Here is an 18,515-nt window from a genome sequence, read left to right on the forward strand (position 1 = left end):
TCAGTAACATTCTGATATTTGTGAAATCATTACCTTCGTGTATATTCACAAGCTCTAACAACTTATAATTCTGTGAAATAAATATACTAGCTGCCTGCAAGTTTTATTTTACTATTTTCTATATATGAATCATCATCTTAGTAAAACAACTACATTTTCCACATAATCTGACTGCAAGCCTTGTGTATCTGACTACACAAAAGGCTTCTGGTATTTTTTTTTTCTTTAGGCAAATACATTACTTCTTCCTGAGGAGCCCTGGGTTTTGTAGGTGAGCAGTTTGCTCTTTTCAGAGCTATACCAGCTATGGGTTTTGTGTAAGAAGCATGTAGCTGATACCACATATACTAAAACAACAGGTAAAACTCCTTGACAGCAATCAAATACATACATACCTCAAATACACACTTTTAAATATCCTTTCTCAGAAGATCATGCCAGAAAAATATTGTACACGCTTAAATTACAAAACAACAGCTATCTCACATTGTGCTGTGGGCTACTTTATGCGCATGTTCTTATATTGTACATGCAGCCAAACACAGAGCTCCCTAAATTCACATACACACCTATCAGATAGAAAAAAAAGTTAGTAACCTTATTGTAGCCACATAAACATTGATGGACTGTCCCTATCTAACCTTCTCACACTAAATCCTCCTAGATCTACATGTTTGTTTCATGCTCATTTGTATCTATGCCTTAGATTCAGCTTTCCAAGGCAGGACCTATCAGTCTGTATCTTGCTTGCCAGTAGCTACATTAACCTATGAATTAATGTCATATCTTGCTGGATTATATCTATTTCTTGCTAAAAAGCTCTACCAATGAAGAGAAGGACATAGGCTTTGGAAGAAATAATACAGAGAGGCTTTCTAAGAAAGAATTAACTTGTTAAGTCAAACCAAGTTCAGGTAGCTCCTGCAGACATATTATGAACCAGCTACATCAAAACCCCATCAAAAATCCTGTGTTAAAACTCACCCATTCTTGCTGTGAGCTCTGCTTTGGTCAGGAAGCAATGGTATAACTCCAAATAGTTTTAGGGTTGACAGGATGTCTAAGCATGGCCAGTCTGTACTATACCAAAGTATAGTAACAGATGTGTCCTTAAATGATAGGTTTGCCTCCTCCATTACATGTTCCTTTCCATTTTTGTCCTTTAGAACAATTATCCAACTCAAGCCAGAAGCTCTGTTATTTAGAAATATAGAGAAGGGTGTTTAGGGAAAAAAATAAAATAAATTTCTCAAAATGGCAAAACTTACACCGTGCTTCCCCAGAATTTTTACATTTCTACTAACTGCTACTTACACTTTTCAGGCTAGGTCGTTTATAGGCTATCACATTTCTTGCCGTTATGAAATACATTTTATAACTCTATTTCCATATCCCCCCATCATTTCCAAAGCCATCAATATTCTGTACATTGTTCTTGAGTAAACATCTCCTGTGATAATGCATTGCTTACTTCATAGCTTCTTTGTTTTTACATGGAAGACCTGTATAAGGATCTACAGGTTTAACAAGTTGCATTACTCTAGTTTTGACAAGAGCTATTTGTTTGAAGATGTATTCTTTCTTCCAGTACCCAGGCTTTCTATCATGTAGAGCAGCACAGCCCAAGGAAACAGTTTCTGTTTGTTCAGACTTCATTTTCCAAATTGTCTTTTTTGGTTGAAAACAGCTGGAATAGATTTTCAGCCAGATTCCACTGAAAATAAAAATAGAATAAAGAGAAAAACCACTTAAATTTCAAGAATAGTTATTTAATTATTCTTACATGCATATCTCAGCTGGCAGAAACATATAAAGTCCCAGATTATTAGCATTAGCCAAGGAAATGCAAAGGCACAGTTCTGTACTTCTCCACTTTTCCCCATTTTGACCTTCCAACAGCTCATATGAGGTCATTTTCCCTGGTGCAAACATGAAGGCTTAGGAACCAAAAGATGCTAGATGTCAGAATTTCTCATGTGCTTATTAGGTTACCTCAAAGAATATGTAATCTCTGAACATGTTTCTTGTCTGGATTATATATACCAAATGAAATCCACTTACAACCTTCTGCTCCAATGCAGGATTAAAAAAAAACCAACTAAAAAATACGCAATTCTTACAATATGCCAATAACGTTGATAAAAATCTCAACTACATACACAGAAAATGTTTGACTGCTCTAGAAAGTAGGATCATCAGATATTGGGAAATTTTATGCCTCTCAATAGCACACTAGAGTATGCAGTTTTTAAAGAGCCTTCCTTCACCTTATGCTGCCACTTCCTTCACATTCACTGAAGCAGATTAAAAAAACCAAACAACAAAAACACACACAACAAAGCAAAACAGTACATATCTGAGTGAAAGCTATCATAAGGAAACAAAGGAAAGGTAAGTCCTGTCTGTCTGCTTGAAAACACAGGATCCAGGATGAAGCTCAGAGACAGCATAGCCGTACTCAGTGGCTTAAATGGAAACTGATCAAGGTTAAGCAGTTACTTCTGAAAATTCCACCCCAAAACAATGATTCATCTTCCTCACACAAAACCCGCTAGTAGAAAAAGTGCTTTAATACCTCTTACTCAACAAAAACAACCTGGACCCCTCAAGTTTCTCACAGAGATCTAGCTGGAAGTGGGGAGAAGAGGACAACTAGGGTCACCTATGTTTGGTGGTGGTACCACTGTCGTGTCAATCACTTCTGCACTCTCTTTTGAAGAGCTCAGAAGAGATGTCTTTTCAAACAGATCAAATAAACATGCAACAGCAATGATGGGTTCACCTCTTTCCAGTTAGGAAAACTATGAGGTCACATCTCCACCCCCCATACTCCAATATCTCTAGAGCAATCTATGGAATATTGACTACAAGAAATGACAAGAATTCAAACAACAACCTGTGAATAAAGGTTTTCCATAAGTTTTCTAATTTTAAAGTGCTACACAGTCTACATAATGCACTAGAGAAAATTAACAGCAACAGAAACAAATTCTCAAGAGAAATTCTCTACCATTCATCAGCAAGATTACCTTTACCAGTCCTCACTTAACCCCAGGCAAACTTACACTAACGTGCTTTGTAATGCATATTTTCTCTCCTTAAAGAATTAAAGCATTCAAGAGCTGAATCCATCCCACGCTACCTCCTACCCGTGAAAACCACCCTCACTTCATCAGCTGCTTAGACCACATGCTGAGAGCTAGGCTCTCTCTTATCGATGCAAAAATACTCAGGAGTTTTGCAAAAATCTTTCAGCCTGCTGCTCTGCAGATATATGTACAATCTCATGCTGCCATTTTTTTTAGTCAAAGCTGTTTAAAACACACAGACCCATAAGTTTCTATGATGGGTAAAGGGGGGTTCACAGTCAATATGACCTTCCAAGTTTCCTTTCCAAAATCTGAGGGGGGGTAGGACATATGAAGAACATAAGTAAAACAAAGACTTAAGATACTTCAATTTTGAACCCAGAAAGGAAAAGTCAACCCAGTTACCAGATAGTACAAAACATTTCTGATGGAGGGAGGAAATATTTAACTCCAAAGCAGCTAAGAATTGCGAGGTGATGAAAACAGAGGAGCGATGTCCTTGATACACCATCATCAGGGGAAATTGAGCAGTGTATCATCCAACCGGTCTTACTCAGCCAAAAAGTCCACTAAGATGTCCTCCCATAACCCTCTCCTGTTAACTAGAAACCCCTTCCCAAGACAGACATGGGAAGAGATACTCAACAGCTGGCTGCTGAAAAGACAGGGATTAGTAGTAGACATTTCCTGCATTTTGAAGGTACAGCCTCAGGCACTGTAAGCTGAAGGAAGACAGACTTACCACCAATACCCACTACCCTTCTCCTCACTCTCAGTTACATATTGCTTCTTCCTCTCCCAAAACAGTATTCTGCAAGCAGGTGAGAAATCAGTTCGAGAAGCTCAAAAATTCAAACAGGCCAGGGAGGCAGAGGAGGGAAAAAAAGGCGACTTGGAATCACAAGTGTTTAGGGAGGTATCACTGCCTCTTCATCCTCAACTTCAGAATTCAGGGCAGACAAATCAAAAAGGCATCCAGTAGGGAAGCACGAATTTGCCTCTTTACAGCAGAATACACACCACTTTTGCTTCAAAGTGTTAAGTATAATATTCATCTCAATGCCTCTTATTGGACATTGTAAACAAGCCAACCCAGCCTCTTACTGCTAACTCAAAATGCCAGAATTGGACATGCAGTACTGTCAGCCATCACTTGACCACAATGGCAAAAAGATCATCCCCTGTGCTCTGGCTTCTCACTTCCTCTTACACAAGCACTTTCTGCTGGCGACCAAAATCCTCAGGCTTTCAGACAGACCATCTATGTGAGCTTCCTACACCGCATGACAGGAAGGCTAGAATAATACCGCATGCTGAGGTAAGTGGGGTGCAGAAAGAGGGGTCAGAAACAATTCCCTACCTTCAACATTTACATCAAAGACACCAGTGTCAAGGAACTGTTAAAGCAGAGATATTATTTGAAGGGCCCAAAGACAAAGCACTGCATTAGGCAGCACAGATATATCACAATGAAAGACTGATGGTCCTATTGCATCAAGGATAGTATCCTGCAATATCCTCAAAACATACTCTTTCTAAAAACTAAGATCAGATTTGTCACAGAGATAAGCAGGGACTTTAATTAAACCACAAGATTCAGGGACTCAAGAAGGTCCGTAGAAATCCAGTGGGAAGAAGTGACCTAGTACCCCTGACAAGTCAGTCTTCTAGATAAGGGAAAGTATCTCTTCCTCAAGTCCCATTTGTGCACATACAGTAATCTCTGTCGAGATTAGAAAATGGAAACAGACATTGCTGAGACGGAGACAGATGAATTGGCTTCCCGTGAACAGCCTCAATGATTTTATCCTACCTTACTATCCTGAAGTAGAAAACGCATATTGAGATATATAATTTGTGTCAACTACACAACTGTTACCTACATGCACCTGCTGACAGCCTCAAAAAAAATTAATCTGGGTAATAGCCTTCCCTTCAAATTCATCAGTTTGAAAGGTGTCAATGCCAATGTTAACTGATTCATTGTACAAGTTTTGGCAAATAAGTGAGAAATAGATTAATACCAAATGAGGCAGCTTCCTATATAGGAAGACATTTTCTGATTCAAACAACACTAATTCAGCAGAATCCTACAAAAAAAAGAATACCCAGGTGTCCTACTTATCACAAACCAACTAGGGCCTCTCCTGTTGATCCTTTCACAAAATTATCATGATACTGGTACAAGCAATCTGTGATCTCTGTATAAGCAATCGCTTACAAAAAATGTGACAGTATTTATCTTCACCCCTTTTGTTTTCCGTTAGAAATCACCAAAATTTGACAGAAAGAGCAACAGATAAAACCCACTAGTGAATCACCTGACTAAACCCTCTGCAAAATCCTGACTGAAAGAGCTAAATAAGGAGGACTTCAAAATTATGAAAGCTATTACAATTCTAGACAGCTACTGGCTACACACCAGAGAAGGCTGCCTGAACCAAAAAGCCTGTGCAGCTGCATGTGAATACAAGCAAATGTATGCAAATAATAATAACAAAAAAATGATAATAGCTACATTTGAAAACACTGTATTTAGTTTTTGCCTCATAACTCCCATTAAACTCAACAGGGCTTGTACAGCTAGAATTCCATACAACACATTGTACTGTGAGCTGTGCAGTGTATTTTCAGCAGAGTAACTGCCAGTAGGTATATGCATCAGTGCTCTGGCATCAGTGAAACTAAATTAGAAAAGACTCATAACTCAGGAAAACTCAACTGCTGCATGATTAAGAGTAGCACTTACGCTCCCCTCTTCCTTACTTGTCATTGGCCAGATGATAAAAGTGTCTATTCACACAACCAACAGACAACAGGGACACAGCATCCAAATAGGAAAATATCTTTATCAACATTTCTGATGGCATGCTGGAAAACAAGAGAAAGAGAAATACCATTTAGACTTGCCTGCAAACCCCAGAAATTACAATGGCAAAGAATTTTAATTCCAAACCAGAGCAAAACAAGAGATGGAAACTATCAGCTTTCAAATAACAAATCAAAACTCATCAGAAGAGTTAATTTGAAGAGTTTGGGTTCTGATCTGTATCTCTGACATAAGTCATTTTTTAAAAACAATTCACCACAACCTATTCAAGTGGCACAGCACAATTACGTGAAAAGTTATAGCTTTGCATTTTCATTAAACTTTGTTAACTTTAACCCAGTTTGACATGAAGCTACCTCATTCAACTTCAGTTTCTCACTGCTTGTACCATGATTTTAACACATAGTCCACAACCACTAGCATTTGCCAGAACTGCCTATACTCAGTCTCCTCCTGACTGTGGTGTCAGTGCTTAGGATGCACCACAACATAAATGTCCTAGTCAAACAGTGAGACAGGGCTCTACCCCATAAAAACCTCCAAATCACATGTGCTCAGGGGTCTCATATAGTTTTCGCTGTTGGCAATTTATGCCAAGAGAAAGATGTCAAATACAAAATAAGAGCTGAGTGGAATTTCCTGAACATTAATGTTTCTGTGCCTCTGTAAGGCTACCCGAAATACAGGTGCCAACCTACGTACAAGCACAACATAATCTGATTTTTGTATTAACAGACAGAAACCTCATACCCTTAGAGTAGTATCTGGTAACTACAGAGAGTTTTAAAAAAGATGCATTTTATACTCTAAGTTTTGGAGCACGAAACTATGGTAACATCAAAATCACCACTTAAAATACAAGGTGCTATGAAAGTCAACACTTCAGCTGTGTCTCTTGTCCATTTACTAGTGTGTCATTTACAGCACTTGATGATTTATAATACTTTATCCAGAAGCACACAGCTTTCAAGTATGGAATAAATGCCAACACTCCAAAGTTTGTATCAAAACACAGAATCCTAGCTGCACTAACACAGAGATGATTGTGCCAAAACTTGCACAGTTATTACGTGAAATAACTCAAACACTGTAAGTCCAAAGCAGTTAGTGCATTATTCCAGAGAGAATTTAGAAATGATCCCTTAAAAAGCTGCAGATTAACTAAAATAATATGCTTGATCCAGAATTCTCAACAGTGGTTTTTACAACAATATTATTTTTTCTTTGAAAGAAGCTTTTTTTTCCCCTTTTTTTCCCCTCTTGTCTTTCACACCAAATTAACAGCGTAAGGGATTGAACTGGCCATCCAAAGGAAAACAGAAAAATGACTACACAGGAAGTTACAAAATGTGTATTACAAAATTAATTAATCTTTCCTGTAACATATTCTTAGATGTCTTCTGTAGAAACCTAACTAATTTTAAAAAAGGCAACAACACATGACTACACTGAAAGCACCCTTTCACTGTCAAACAGGAAGGTAAACATCTACCTTGCAGCAAATGTGCAGTAGCCACTGTATTCCTCCCCTCTCATCCCACTCCACCAGCCTAAGCCTCTCTATACAAAGCAACAATCATCAAGAGAAACATAGAAGTTTAATTCCAAATTGGCTTTTATCAAAGTAATATAATAACAATTTTTATTCTAAAGGAACAACACAGGCCATGATTTGCAAAGTTGCTGCTGAAGTCTTCACCTATATACTTTATATGAACTTCAAAAAGGACGTGAGGAAGAACCATACCAGAAAACATCAGGTCAACACAGGATCCCAAAGTAGGCCAGGAAAACAAATCTTTTATTTTCAACTCAAAATATTTGATAAGGAACTCTCCAAGGCATGAACTCAATAACTGTAAGCAGTCAAAAAATGGCATATAGTCTGCAAGGGGTGTTCCACTCTTACTCCTAAACTGAAGACATACTCACCTTTCAATGCCCAAATTAGACTCTGGTTTTATGGAAGGTGTCAAATACAGACTTTTAATTCCAGCATGTACGGCTCTAGAATCTCCCTGAGGCCTGGCAGCAGAGCTCCTTGACCTATTTCTGAGAAGGAAAAGCTTTTAGGCATCACATCATCACAAAAAGAATATGTGTATTGTGCACACTTAAGACACCACATCTCAAATGAGAGGGGATTCAGGGAACACACTACATAAATTCTCTGAATATTTGTCAACTCATTATTATCAGTTCAGAAATTTGGACAATTGTCACCAAGTTAAAATACCTGCCAGATTTAAACTCACAGGTGTCTCTCCTATGATTAATCGCTCACAGCAGTCAGAAGGGAACAGTGTTGCACCACCAAATCAGTCTGAATTCAATAGAGATACATTAATTTTAGACAGATGCACCACTGTGGCCACCATAATCATGCTTCAAAAGTACTCCAGAGATGCTTTTGAGCCATACAAATTTGTTAAACTATTGAAAGATATCAAATAAAACAATACCTTGAAACTTTCTCAAAAACTGACAAGGCTCAAACAGAATTCCTTGGACTACACAGCAGAATCTTATTTGAAACAAGGTTATAGTCTTATTTCAGATTTTCCCCTACAAAAAAACCCCACAAATCTGCGACGTAAGTGCTAGTTCAACAGGCAAAATGGGTATCAATGTTTTTATTGCTCATTAACACGTAACAGTTTCAACAAAAATTACTTTTACTAAAGAAAGCAACTTTGTGTAATTTTAACACGAATAAATTCTAAAAATCCGACTGGCCACACATTTTTTCCAAGTTTCCTGATAGTAAGAATTTTGGAAGCTGTAATTACAAACACTATCACTCAACCACACAAAAATATTCATAGGGGAGTTTCAGACTTAATGAAATCCTTACGCTTCATACCCACTGACGCCACCACGCAGACAGAGCTCCCCATACACTCTGTCAGTGATGGTCTGTACTGCCAACTGACTTTCCAACACTCAGTCAATCCAACTGTGGGTTTCCAAGCAAACAACTAATTTTTGGAAAAAAAATTACAATCTCATTTTGAAGTACGTGGGTACCACGTGCATTTAATGCACACTGTTCTTGATTTGAGACTGGTTTGTGCTCAAAGAAAAATAAAAATCAGAAGAACAGAACAACTCTGCCCTACATTGTCAACTGTGCTAGGTAAAATAAATAGATAAATAAATTTAAAAAATCCCAGTTTTAGCGCAAATTGTTATAAGCATAACACAAAATGACACCCATTTCAGCTTGGCTAAAACAACAGACTAACTTCACTCATAGGCTGACAAAATTAACAACTACTGTACATTAAATACACCCTGAAGGTCAAGCAAATGTTTTACTCATGCATTATTATCAAGAAGTACACTTAATCGATAAGATAAGGCTGTCATTTTTCAAAAGCCCACTGAAGGGATTCAGGGATATAAGTCATGTCCAACAGCAGCAGAACTACCATTTCTGGATCATTCTGGGCAGCACGTCCCAGCCTATTCCCCTGCGTATGCTTAAAGCACAAAGATACTTAATTTGGGCACATTCTGGAGTGACATACTTGCACAGATGCCAGGTACAAAAGTAATTCAGATCAGGAGCTGAATCCAGGTTTTTACAACACACTTTACCTGGTACAAGCATAACTTGCATCGTCTCTATTCAGTCCTTGCTCTCTTTTTAACCACTCCTTGCATCTCTCTCTTCTTCACCACCGGAAGAAATTTCTGAAGTAAGAGAAATGCTGCCTACACATGCCTTGAAAACTTCAACATAGTATCTATCACTTTTTTAAGCTTCGGTTCAAAAAAAGTACTTAATTTTTTCATCTTCCAAACCAAAAATATTCTTAAGGTATGAAGAAATAACAGCAAATCCATTGCATAAACTCTTTTTAAGAATTGTTTCTGCTAAGACTTGAAATTAGTATTAACAAAACACTTCCACATTGTATTGACAAAGCTTGCCTGCCCAAGTTAAAAATCAATGTTACTCCCCCTCTTTTAGAGACTTCTAGTGACGAACGAGATGTTCCTGCTTAGAGGCCCAACAACCTTAACTGCTATTTCAATAGCTTTCAATTTGTGGGACTCAGTTTTGTGCCAGTATTTACACTTTTATACCCTGTGGTATCTGCAAATTACTATTGGGTTTTTTGCTGGCCAGGGAACAAAACTATTTCAAAGAAAGTATACAGAGCTTTAAGTACTGACAAACCCTGACTCCTCTACAGGTTAAATGCATACCTGGGGATAAACAGAAATTACAGTAATGTTTTGACATCTTGTTTCTTCTTCTCAGCTAACAATTCCAAACTCTTTTAAAAAGGTGGGTATTAGGGATGTCATTTACAGGTTAAAAAAATGAGGTCGATGAAACTGCTATGAAACCCAAGGTGGTACAAATGAATCAGCAGAAAATCATGCTTTCTCAACTTTGCCTCAAAGATTTAAACTTTTGGAAGCTGAACCTTTACTGTAAGAATTACAGTAAATCACGCTTTCCACAATGAAATCCTCCCATGTGCTACAAAATCCTCCCATATACTACCCTCAACATATACACATTAGCCACAAAGCTAGCTAGTACTTTGTAGACAGGATACTGCTTATCATAGAATAGTTTGGGTTGGAAGGGACTTTCAAAGGTCATCTAGTCCAACCCCCCTGCAATGAGCAGGGACTTCTTCAACTAGATCAGGTGGCCCAGAACCACATCCAGCCTGGCCTTTGGAGTCTCCAGTGATGGCACATCTACCACCTCTCTGGACAGCCTGTTCCAGTATTTTACCACCTTCACTGTAACGAATTTCTTCCTCACATCCAGCCCAAATCTTCCCTCTTAAAGCCATTACCCCTCGTCCTGTCGTAACAGGCCCTGCTAAAAACCTCTCCCCATCTTTCTTATAGGCCCCTTTTACAAACTGAAAGGCCACTCACTACTACTTCTAAACTCAAGCCCATACCCAAGTTTAAGCCCCACTACCCAGACAGAAAACAACGCATTAAACCTTCTCTACACGTGGGAATGCCCGTGCTTCCTATCACAAGGTGTCACCTCCACAAACACATCCCCTCCACAGGGCCAGAGAGAGGAAAGCACTGTGGCCATAAAGGAGTATGCCTGATTTGTGGCGAGTTCAGGGCTTGAAACCACAGCTGTGATGCGGGTGAAAGGGGGTTCCCAGACCAGCAACAGGAGCTAGACATCAAACCGCTCCCTATGGACAACGTGCCCGAAGACAAGCAGGCAGCTCTGGGGCGCACAGCGCTGCAACATCGCTCGACGCCGCCTGGCAGCCTTTCCCCATTCCGGGCAGGGAGACCGTTACCTGGGCCTCACGGCCGAGGCAGCACCGGGGGTTAAAGGCGGCGACGACGGCCCGACCTCTGCGGCACCGGGAGAAGCCGCCACGGCGGCTGCCGGCGCCGCGCTGCGCAGGTCCCTGCCACGGCCCGTCGCCATGGCCGGCTCCGCCAAGGGACAGCCGCCTCACCGCGGGAGGGAGGGAGGGACGGGCGCTGCCGCCTCCTACGTGACGCTGCGGGGAAGCTGCTGCAGTACCGCGGCGCTGCCACCGCCCAGGGGAGGGGCAACCTGCGGGAACTCTGCCCCAAGAAGTTTGTCTGCAGCGGGAGAGCGGCGCGACGCCACCTCCGAGAGCTCCCAGCAGGCGCTGGAGCTGGCTCCGAATGCGCCAGCGGGGCAGACCCGCGGCAGGACAGCTGTCGTCCCTGCCGCGGCGGTCCTTGGGCACCCGAGCAGCCCGGTGTGGGGCACACGGAAAGCGCTAACACTGGGGAACCGCAGCGACTCCCGCCCTGAGCCCCTGTTAAGGCGTCCCCCGCTCCCCGCCCCGCAGTGAGCCGCTGCGCCGTCCCCGGGAAGCCGGAGCACGTTCTCTGGTGGTATCCATTCATGGAAAAGTCACCTGCGTTGCTGTTAGGCACCTGTGCGTGCAAGAGCAAAAAGAAAAAATATATATTTATATATATGAATTAAAATGCCTATAAAGGGTGACCAGGACCGCGGTCTTACGACGCGGGGGTCACCCCCCGCTTAGAGGCCGGGGGCCCCCGCCCCGTGATGGCGGGTCGGGGCTGCGGCGGCGGCGCTCGGCATGGCGGTCGCTGTAGTGATGTTGCCGGGAGCCGTTCCTGGTGGCGGGCGCAAGAGGGAGCCCGTTTAAACTACCGCTCCCAGGGCCCGCCGCTGCTGTCCTCCCCGCCGCCCGCGGCAAGATTTCCGCTGGGGCAACGGCGAGCGGCGGCTGCTGCCCGGTGAAGGGTGATGGGGGCTCCTGACCGGGAGCGGCGGCCGCGGAGACACGCTCGGGGCGGGGGGCTGTCCTGACTCTTCCCCGAGGGGTCCCCGGGGGGACGGTGGCGAGTGGCGGAAGCTTCCCGTTTAGCTCGGCCGTGCTTCCGTGAGGGCGGCTGGGAGCCGAGCCCCGGCATGCTGCCCGCCTCCCTTGCGCGGGCCGGGCAGCGCGGCGAGCGGGTGCGGGCCGCCCTGGGGAGGCGGCTGCTCGCTCCCCTCGGCTGGGCCCTGCTGCAGACGGGGCCCGGGCCGTGCCTCCGCCTGTGCGTGAGGTGGCGGCACCAAATCCACTGCAGGGAGCGCGCCTTGCTGCTCCGGGTCGGCCCGCGGAGTATCGGTACGCAAGCGGGAGGGCTGAGAGCTGAGAAACCTGGCGATAATAGCAAACATGTGTCCGTGCAAAGGGCTGGGAAAGAAGAAACTTTGCTGTCTGCTGCTCAGAGAGGTAAGACGGGCTGTAGTCACTCGTGAGTGGGAACACTGTGCTCTGGCACGAAGAAGATTACTGCTGCAGCTGAGATCGTACAGCCCCAAAACGCTGGAATTTAAAACACCCCGCCCGTTTCTTTCCGCGTTCTATTGTTTGCAGCAGTTGATCCGTTTCAGTGTATGTATTGCACAAGCAGAACAGAAATTAGTGGCTTCTTCCAAACAGCTTGCTGATTTAGTGGTTAAGTCACATCAGGGATAAGATTTCCGATGAGGAAAGGCTGAGAGAGTTGGGCTTCGGCCTGGAGAAGAGAAGGCTCCAAGTATTGTGGTCTTTCAGTGCTTAGAAGGGGCCTATTAGAAAGATGGAGAAAGACTTTTTAGCAGGGCTTGTTGCAATAAGACAAGGGGTAATGGTTTTAAACTAAAAGAGGGAAGATTCAGGCTGGATGTGAGGAAAACTTGTTTACAATGAGGGTGGTAAAATACTGGCACAGGTTGCTCAGAGAGTTGGTGGATGCCCCATCCCTGGAAACACTCAAGGCCAGGCTGGATGTGGCTCTGGGCAGCCTGACTTAGTTGGGGATGTCCCTGCTCATTGCAGGGAGTTGGATTAAATGACCTTTGAAGGTGCCTTCCAACCCAAAATATGCAGTGACTCTATGTAGTCACCTCTCATTTTCCTTTTCAAACGGCAAACCTATTGCACACAGCCTGCCTTGAAGCTGTTAAAACAGTTTATTTCTAGCAAAATTGTTAAGCCTTTACATGTGATACTAGTTTCTTTATAGGATGGCTGTCACTTTGGTTGCTCTCACTCACTTCAGTGAAAAGTAGTTTCTGCATAATTAGCCTCAAAAATCCTCAGTGCTTTGAAAAGGTTTGGTAAAAACACCCTCGGTTAGAAGACTACAGGAGAAATCGTTATTAAAGTTTCCCCGGTAACTTGTATTTGACTGAAAGGCACACCTTTATTGCCTAAGCAGATCAGTAGTTTCTTTCCAGGTTCTCAAAAATGTTTTGTAACAGAGAATCTCATATGACTGGTTGGTTGGTTGGTTTTTTTTTTGGCGTGTATGCTGACACCTTAGACAAAAACTAATAGATAAAAATTAATCACATAAACTGCAGTTAATGATCTCAAATAAAATACATATTTTGGTCTAATATTCCTCCTTTTTATTGTTTACTGAGAACTCATAAAATCAGTTATTTTCAATGTATGCAATTTATAAGCTTATGCCTTTTCATTTTTTACTTTTCCCTTTCATTGTGTAAGGATTGCAATGATTGTGGGTTTACATGGTAGCATGAGTACTGCAGTGCTAAATACCTCGTTACTTCTTAAAAAAAACTAGCTGTCATGTACACAAAAAGTAGCAGTAAGTGCTATTCTGGGTCTTGAAAACACTTAGTAGGAAAAAAGAAAATAGTAAGGCTTAGTACAGAGATACAGACATGCTGCGTACAAGATAAAGAGATGTTCCGTGGTCTCTTTTCTTTTAGTGATGAGGCATTATGAAGCTGTTGGTGGATTTTTTTCTTATGCCAAAATGTTGCTTGAGCTACAGACAAATAGAAGAGCATTTATAGAAGAAAGCTATTCAAATCTTACTGTACAAGATTGTAACTCCTGCTTGTTTTCTGTCTATTTCAGTGAAAGATGCTGGAAGAGACTTTACCTATTTTATTGTGGTGCTTGTTGGAATTGGTGTTACAGGTTATTTCTAAAAATTATATTCTTTATCAGAAGATGCTTTTCATTAATTTCATCTGGTTTGATTAATTTTCATTCCATTTGCTGTTGTTTCTGTTACAGGTGGTTTGTTTTATGTGATTTTTAAAGAGCTATTCTCTTCTTCTAGTCCAAGTAAGATCTATGGAGATGCCTTGGAGAAATGCAGATCTCACCCTGAGGTTGGTTTTTGAACCTTAGTCACAAGTTTATGTTTCTCAGTAGTTTACTGTCTCACTTTGAGTCAAAAGTTTGCACAAGGAACCTCACAAGTGTCTGTTGTGACACTTTACGAAGGTTCAGTCATACTGTGAAGCACTGCTTAAGTATCCAGGAATTTAAACTCTTCATGAGAAACACAGATAGCATTCCCATGGCTAACAGAAAAAGAGAGAACAGTCATGTTATCACACAGTCACATAAGATAGCTAGATGTAAACAAAAGTCAGTCTAAAACTGGAGTCTAAAAGCCACTGCTTCAGGCAAAGCAAGAAATGCACAGAATAGCTTTCAAACAAGATTGCCACAGATGCCGCTGAGGATAGCCTAGAAATGAAGTAACAAGTTGTCACTAGAATAAAACGGAGACAAGTTTGAAACAAGTTTGTAGAATTAAAACTTCTGTGCAGTGTTTACACAGTAAAAATCACCCTCTCTTTTTAACCAACTAGGTTAAAACTAGATTCATTTGGTCTGGCTTTACAGATCTGGGCAAAAAAAATTGAATTTCTAATGTTTTTTAGATAATGTGAAGGGGAATTGCATTTTAAACTTTGCATTTTAAACTTTGAAACATACTGTCTTGGAGGAGACGAGCAAATATTTCATGCTTTCTTTTCCTTTTTACACAAAATGTCGGTAAAGTATAAAATACACAATAAGAAGACAGATTAAAATGTCATAATGGCAGAGAACAGTACAAATGGAAGATAGTGGGATTTATTTTAGACATCCAATACATGATTGTAAAGAAAAGCACTGAAATGCACAGGAATTTTCCTTATACTGTTCTCTTTCATTAACTCTTCTGCCCTTGACACATCAGACTTAAAAGGGGCATTTTGTTGAAAGAAAATACATTCACAGCAGGGGGGTGAGCTGGTACTGGAATATCTGTTTCAATGTGATACCTTCTAACAACTCAAACCTCTTTTCTCTTGTAGATAATCGGTGTTTTTGGTGAATCTGTTAAAGGTTATGGGGAGGCAACAAGAAGAGGAAGACGACAGCTTGTCAGGTGCCCTTTGGTGTTTGCCCCATACAGACACAGTTTCTGCACAGCAGAGACATTTTGGGTCACATAATAGAAAGTTAGATCTAGATTAATGAACTGCATGTGACATACCCTGTTTCTTTTGAGTGAAAACGGAAACAGTATTTTGCAGTACGTCTTGTGGAGCACATATCACTAAATACGGTGTACATACAATATAAAATGCCAATTTTGAGTGCTTCAAAACCAGCACAGTAAACATAGAGCTGGGCTTTCCAAAAAATTGTATGAGCCTGAAGGGAGCAGTACTGAGGCCTAGGCATGAATCTGGGGAGCAGGGATCTGACTGAAGTTTAAAGTCTGAAACCCTCAAATAGAGTGAAATTGTTCTTTGAAAAGTTGTTCTTGAGGAGTTTTTCTCCTTTTGAAGCAGTAGTTTTTATCAGGCCAGAAAGAGCAGGAGGTACTAAATTTCAGACTTTCAAGAATCCAGCTTGCTCTGAAGCTGAGCTGGGTCTGACTGTATAGGTTGTAGTCACTGCAGCAATTACATTGTCCCAACCTGATCTGCAGTATTGGCTGCCCATTTCTTAAACTGATTTCTGGTACTTGAGGTCACATCTATACTGTGTATTTAACAGAACATCTCTCACCTAAACCTTTCATCAGTGTATTTATTATTCTTCTTTTGAGGGGAATAACAGAAATAATTCTTAGAAAATGTGAAATCTCCCTGCCCTATAACCCAGTAGGGGCTATGTCTTTATTGTGTCCTTTGACGTGAATTTACTCACAGAGGTTTCATACAGGATGGGACACATAAGCCCAGATACATAACTTGAACCATGAAATTGAGAATTTTTTTTTTTCAAGAGGAAAGTGATATTTACCGGTGGAAGTTTTATCTTTTCACCAGACTGTAAAAAAGTGTTTAAAGTGGAGCCGCTAAATGAAAAGGATATGAAAAGGAAAATGTTTTAAGCACCTGTCTGTAAAAGAAACTGTGTAAATAAGTAAATGCACTGTAAGCTTTCCTAGTATTTAATTTCCATCAGTTTGAAAGTTTAGTATGTTAAATAAATTTTTGAGCTGAAGACTTTGTAAGATTGTAGAGTTTGTGTCTGCAGTATAAGGATGACCTTAAATGTCTCAAAAAGGGCAATTTGTGTGTGTGTGTGTATGAACACCTTGAATGTGAATTTACTGCAGTAAGGCTCTTAATTCATCTTTGTTCTATGTAACCCATAATGTCACCTTAAACATATTGGAAGCTTAATTCACAGTATGTATCTGGCCATGACTGATGAAAATAAGAGCTTGGTAGTATGCAGCACTTAGTAATTTCAGTAGGAAACATAAACTGGCACCAAAACTTTAGTTCGAGCATTAGTTTCTGGAAGTGGTCACCTTGAAAGTGACATGACCTTTGTCTAATACTGAGTATAACCTAACTCCAGTCTAAATATCAGCATTTAGACTGGAGATCTGATATCAGTGCCAAAGTTACACAGCTTTGGTAGAACAAAATTATTGCCAAAATAAGTCAAGCATATAGTAAAGTGTTTGTTTTGATGTGATTTAACCAACCTGAAAATTGATAATTAAGTTAACAAAATATTGTTTGTGTGCTTTGGCTTGGTAACCTAGTTTTAAGTGCCTAAAAACCCCCAAATCCTGGCAGTTTTGGTGATGTGGGTGTTCCTTTCTGCATGTCAGGCTTTTAATCTGGGGGTTCTTTAGAATAAATGAAAGGAAATTCCAGAATTTTCAGCCACTGGATTGCTGTTGAGTTTTGAGGGGAGGGCTGGGGTGAGGACATTTAAGCACTTCATCTGTTAATTCTCAACTGCTAATTAGTTCTTTTAACTCCACTAGTCCTTATATGCTCACAGCAGAGCTTCGGAAGAGGAGTAGAGAACGAACCCATAGTAGCATAAGGATTGCATTGGAATACACTTTCTCACAAAATAGTTAAGCAGTTTCTCTAAAGAAGAAGTTTAAATTTTAAGTTTAACTAGCGTATAACATGTATCCTTGCTGGGTGGGTTGGGTTTTTGTTTTGCTGTTTTAGTCACATTGAATACGTAAAGGATGGACTGAAATACATGCGTTTGAAGTTCTATATTGAGGGCTCTGAATCAGGGAAGCGGGGAACAGTCCACATGGAAGTCAAAGAGGTATGTACAATTGCTTGATAGAGCTGACAAGCTTAATCTTGAGTTTAAACTACCAAAGAGAAAAAAACCAGCCTGAAATTGTTTTCCTTACAGAATCCTGAGAGAGGAAGATTTGAGGTCCACTACATATTCGTGGACGTTGACACCTATCCTAGAAGAACCATTATCATAGAAGATAACAGATAGCCAATGATCAAAGTTGCTGTCTCATCTGATCAAGTACTGGATGATACTGGTGTCGCCAGTCTGCACGAGTTGTTTGGTATTCTCGATTGTATCTTGCAACTGTGGGGTTGTGTTAGAGGATGCAGCCTCTCAAGGCCTCCATTAAGTCTTTCACAATAACGGATACGGGATTTGAAATGAAGCCAATGAAATAATAGTAGAGCCATCACTTATGGCAAATACTTTTGACATAGGAAAATAATGGCTCATAATAAACAGTTTAATGCTGGATAATACTTCTGCACACCCAAAAGCTGAGTCTACCAAGATGTTAGATTTGGATGGGGGGGGTTGTCTTCCTTTGCTTGGATTTTCCACTAGCACTGCAATAAAGAAAGTTGTATTTTAAGTTTAGATAAACTCACTGGTTTCATTCTGGATGCCTTTGTAGATAAGAAAGTAAAACGATACACAGGAGATCTAGCCCAAGGGAATGTAAGGATAGGAACTGTGGAGAAACACACCCATGACAAGTGACTGAAGATAAAGACTTCATTATCGGTGTCTTCTAAATAACTTAACAACTTA

The 18,515-nt window shown here is 40.9% G+C and overlaps 2 protein-coding genes across 4 annotated transcripts in view; one reads left to right on the plus strand and one right to left on the minus strand.

Moving 5' to 3' along the window:
- FBXO15 (F-box protein 15) overlaps positions 1 to 11,475 on the minus strand; it is a 28,539-nt gene extending 17,064 nt beyond the window's left edge. Inside the window, exons 1-5 of one of the 3 annotated variants that reach the window (XM_030489527.1) lie at positions 11,220 to 11,475; positions 7,852 to 7,971; positions 5,856 to 5,960; positions 1,472 to 1,714; positions 985 to 1,194 (exon numbers count right to left, since the gene is read on the minus strand). In XM_030489527.1, the coding sequence (XP_030345387.1) occupies positions 985 to 1,194; positions 1,472 to 1,714; positions 5,856 to 5,960; positions 7,852 to 7,971; positions 11,220 to 11,353 (812 nt within the window). In that variant the 5' untranslated portion in view covers positions 11,354 to 11,475. Of the gene's footprint in view, positions 1 to 984; positions 1,195 to 1,471; positions 1,715 to 5,855; positions 5,961 to 7,851; positions 7,972 to 9,519; positions 9,580 to 11,219 lie in introns of those variants that run through there. The other 2 variants (XM_030489537.1, XM_030489545.1) reach the window with 2 other exon arrangements.
- Positions 11,476 to 12,009: 534 nt separating this feature from the next.
- Positions 12,010 to 18,341, plus strand: TIMM21 (translocase of inner mitochondrial membrane 21). The gene is made up of 6 exons (XM_030489559.1): positions 12,010 to 12,653; positions 14,295 to 14,357; positions 14,457 to 14,554; positions 15,536 to 15,609; positions 17,657 to 17,762; positions 17,856 to 18,341. The coding sequence occupies exons 1-6, from the start codon at positions 12,344 to 12,346 to the stop codon at positions 17,946 to 17,948; spliced, it is 744 nt and encodes a 247-aa protein (XP_030345419.1). The 5' UTR covers positions 12,010 to 12,343; the 3' UTR covers positions 17,949 to 18,341.
- Positions 18,342 to 18,515: the final 174 nt, after the last annotated feature.

This window comes from Strigops habroptila, chromosome 1 (genome assembly GCF_004027225.2).
Source record: "Strigops habroptila isolate Jane chromosome 1, bStrHab1.2.pri, whole genome shotgun sequence".
NCBI lineage: Eukaryota > Metazoa > Chordata > Aves > Psittaciformes > Psittacidae > Strigops > Strigops habroptila.

What these genes read in the sequence shown, in the direction of transcription:
- TIMM21 (XM_030489559.1), top strand. Translation starts at nt 12,344, where the DNA reads ATGCTGCCCGCCTCCCTTGCGCGGGCCGGGCAGCGCGGCGAGCGGGTG. An exon ending in AATGCAGATCTCACCCTGAG is followed by an intron (nt 14,555 to 15,535) that starts GTTGGTTTTTGA and finishes TTTCTCTTGTAG; the next exon opens with ATAATCGGTGTTTTTGGTGA. An exon ending in TCCACATGGAAGTCAAAGAG is followed by an intron (nt 17,763 to 17,855) that starts GTATGTACAATT and finishes TTTTCCTTACAG; the next exon opens with AATCCTGAGAGAGGAAGATT.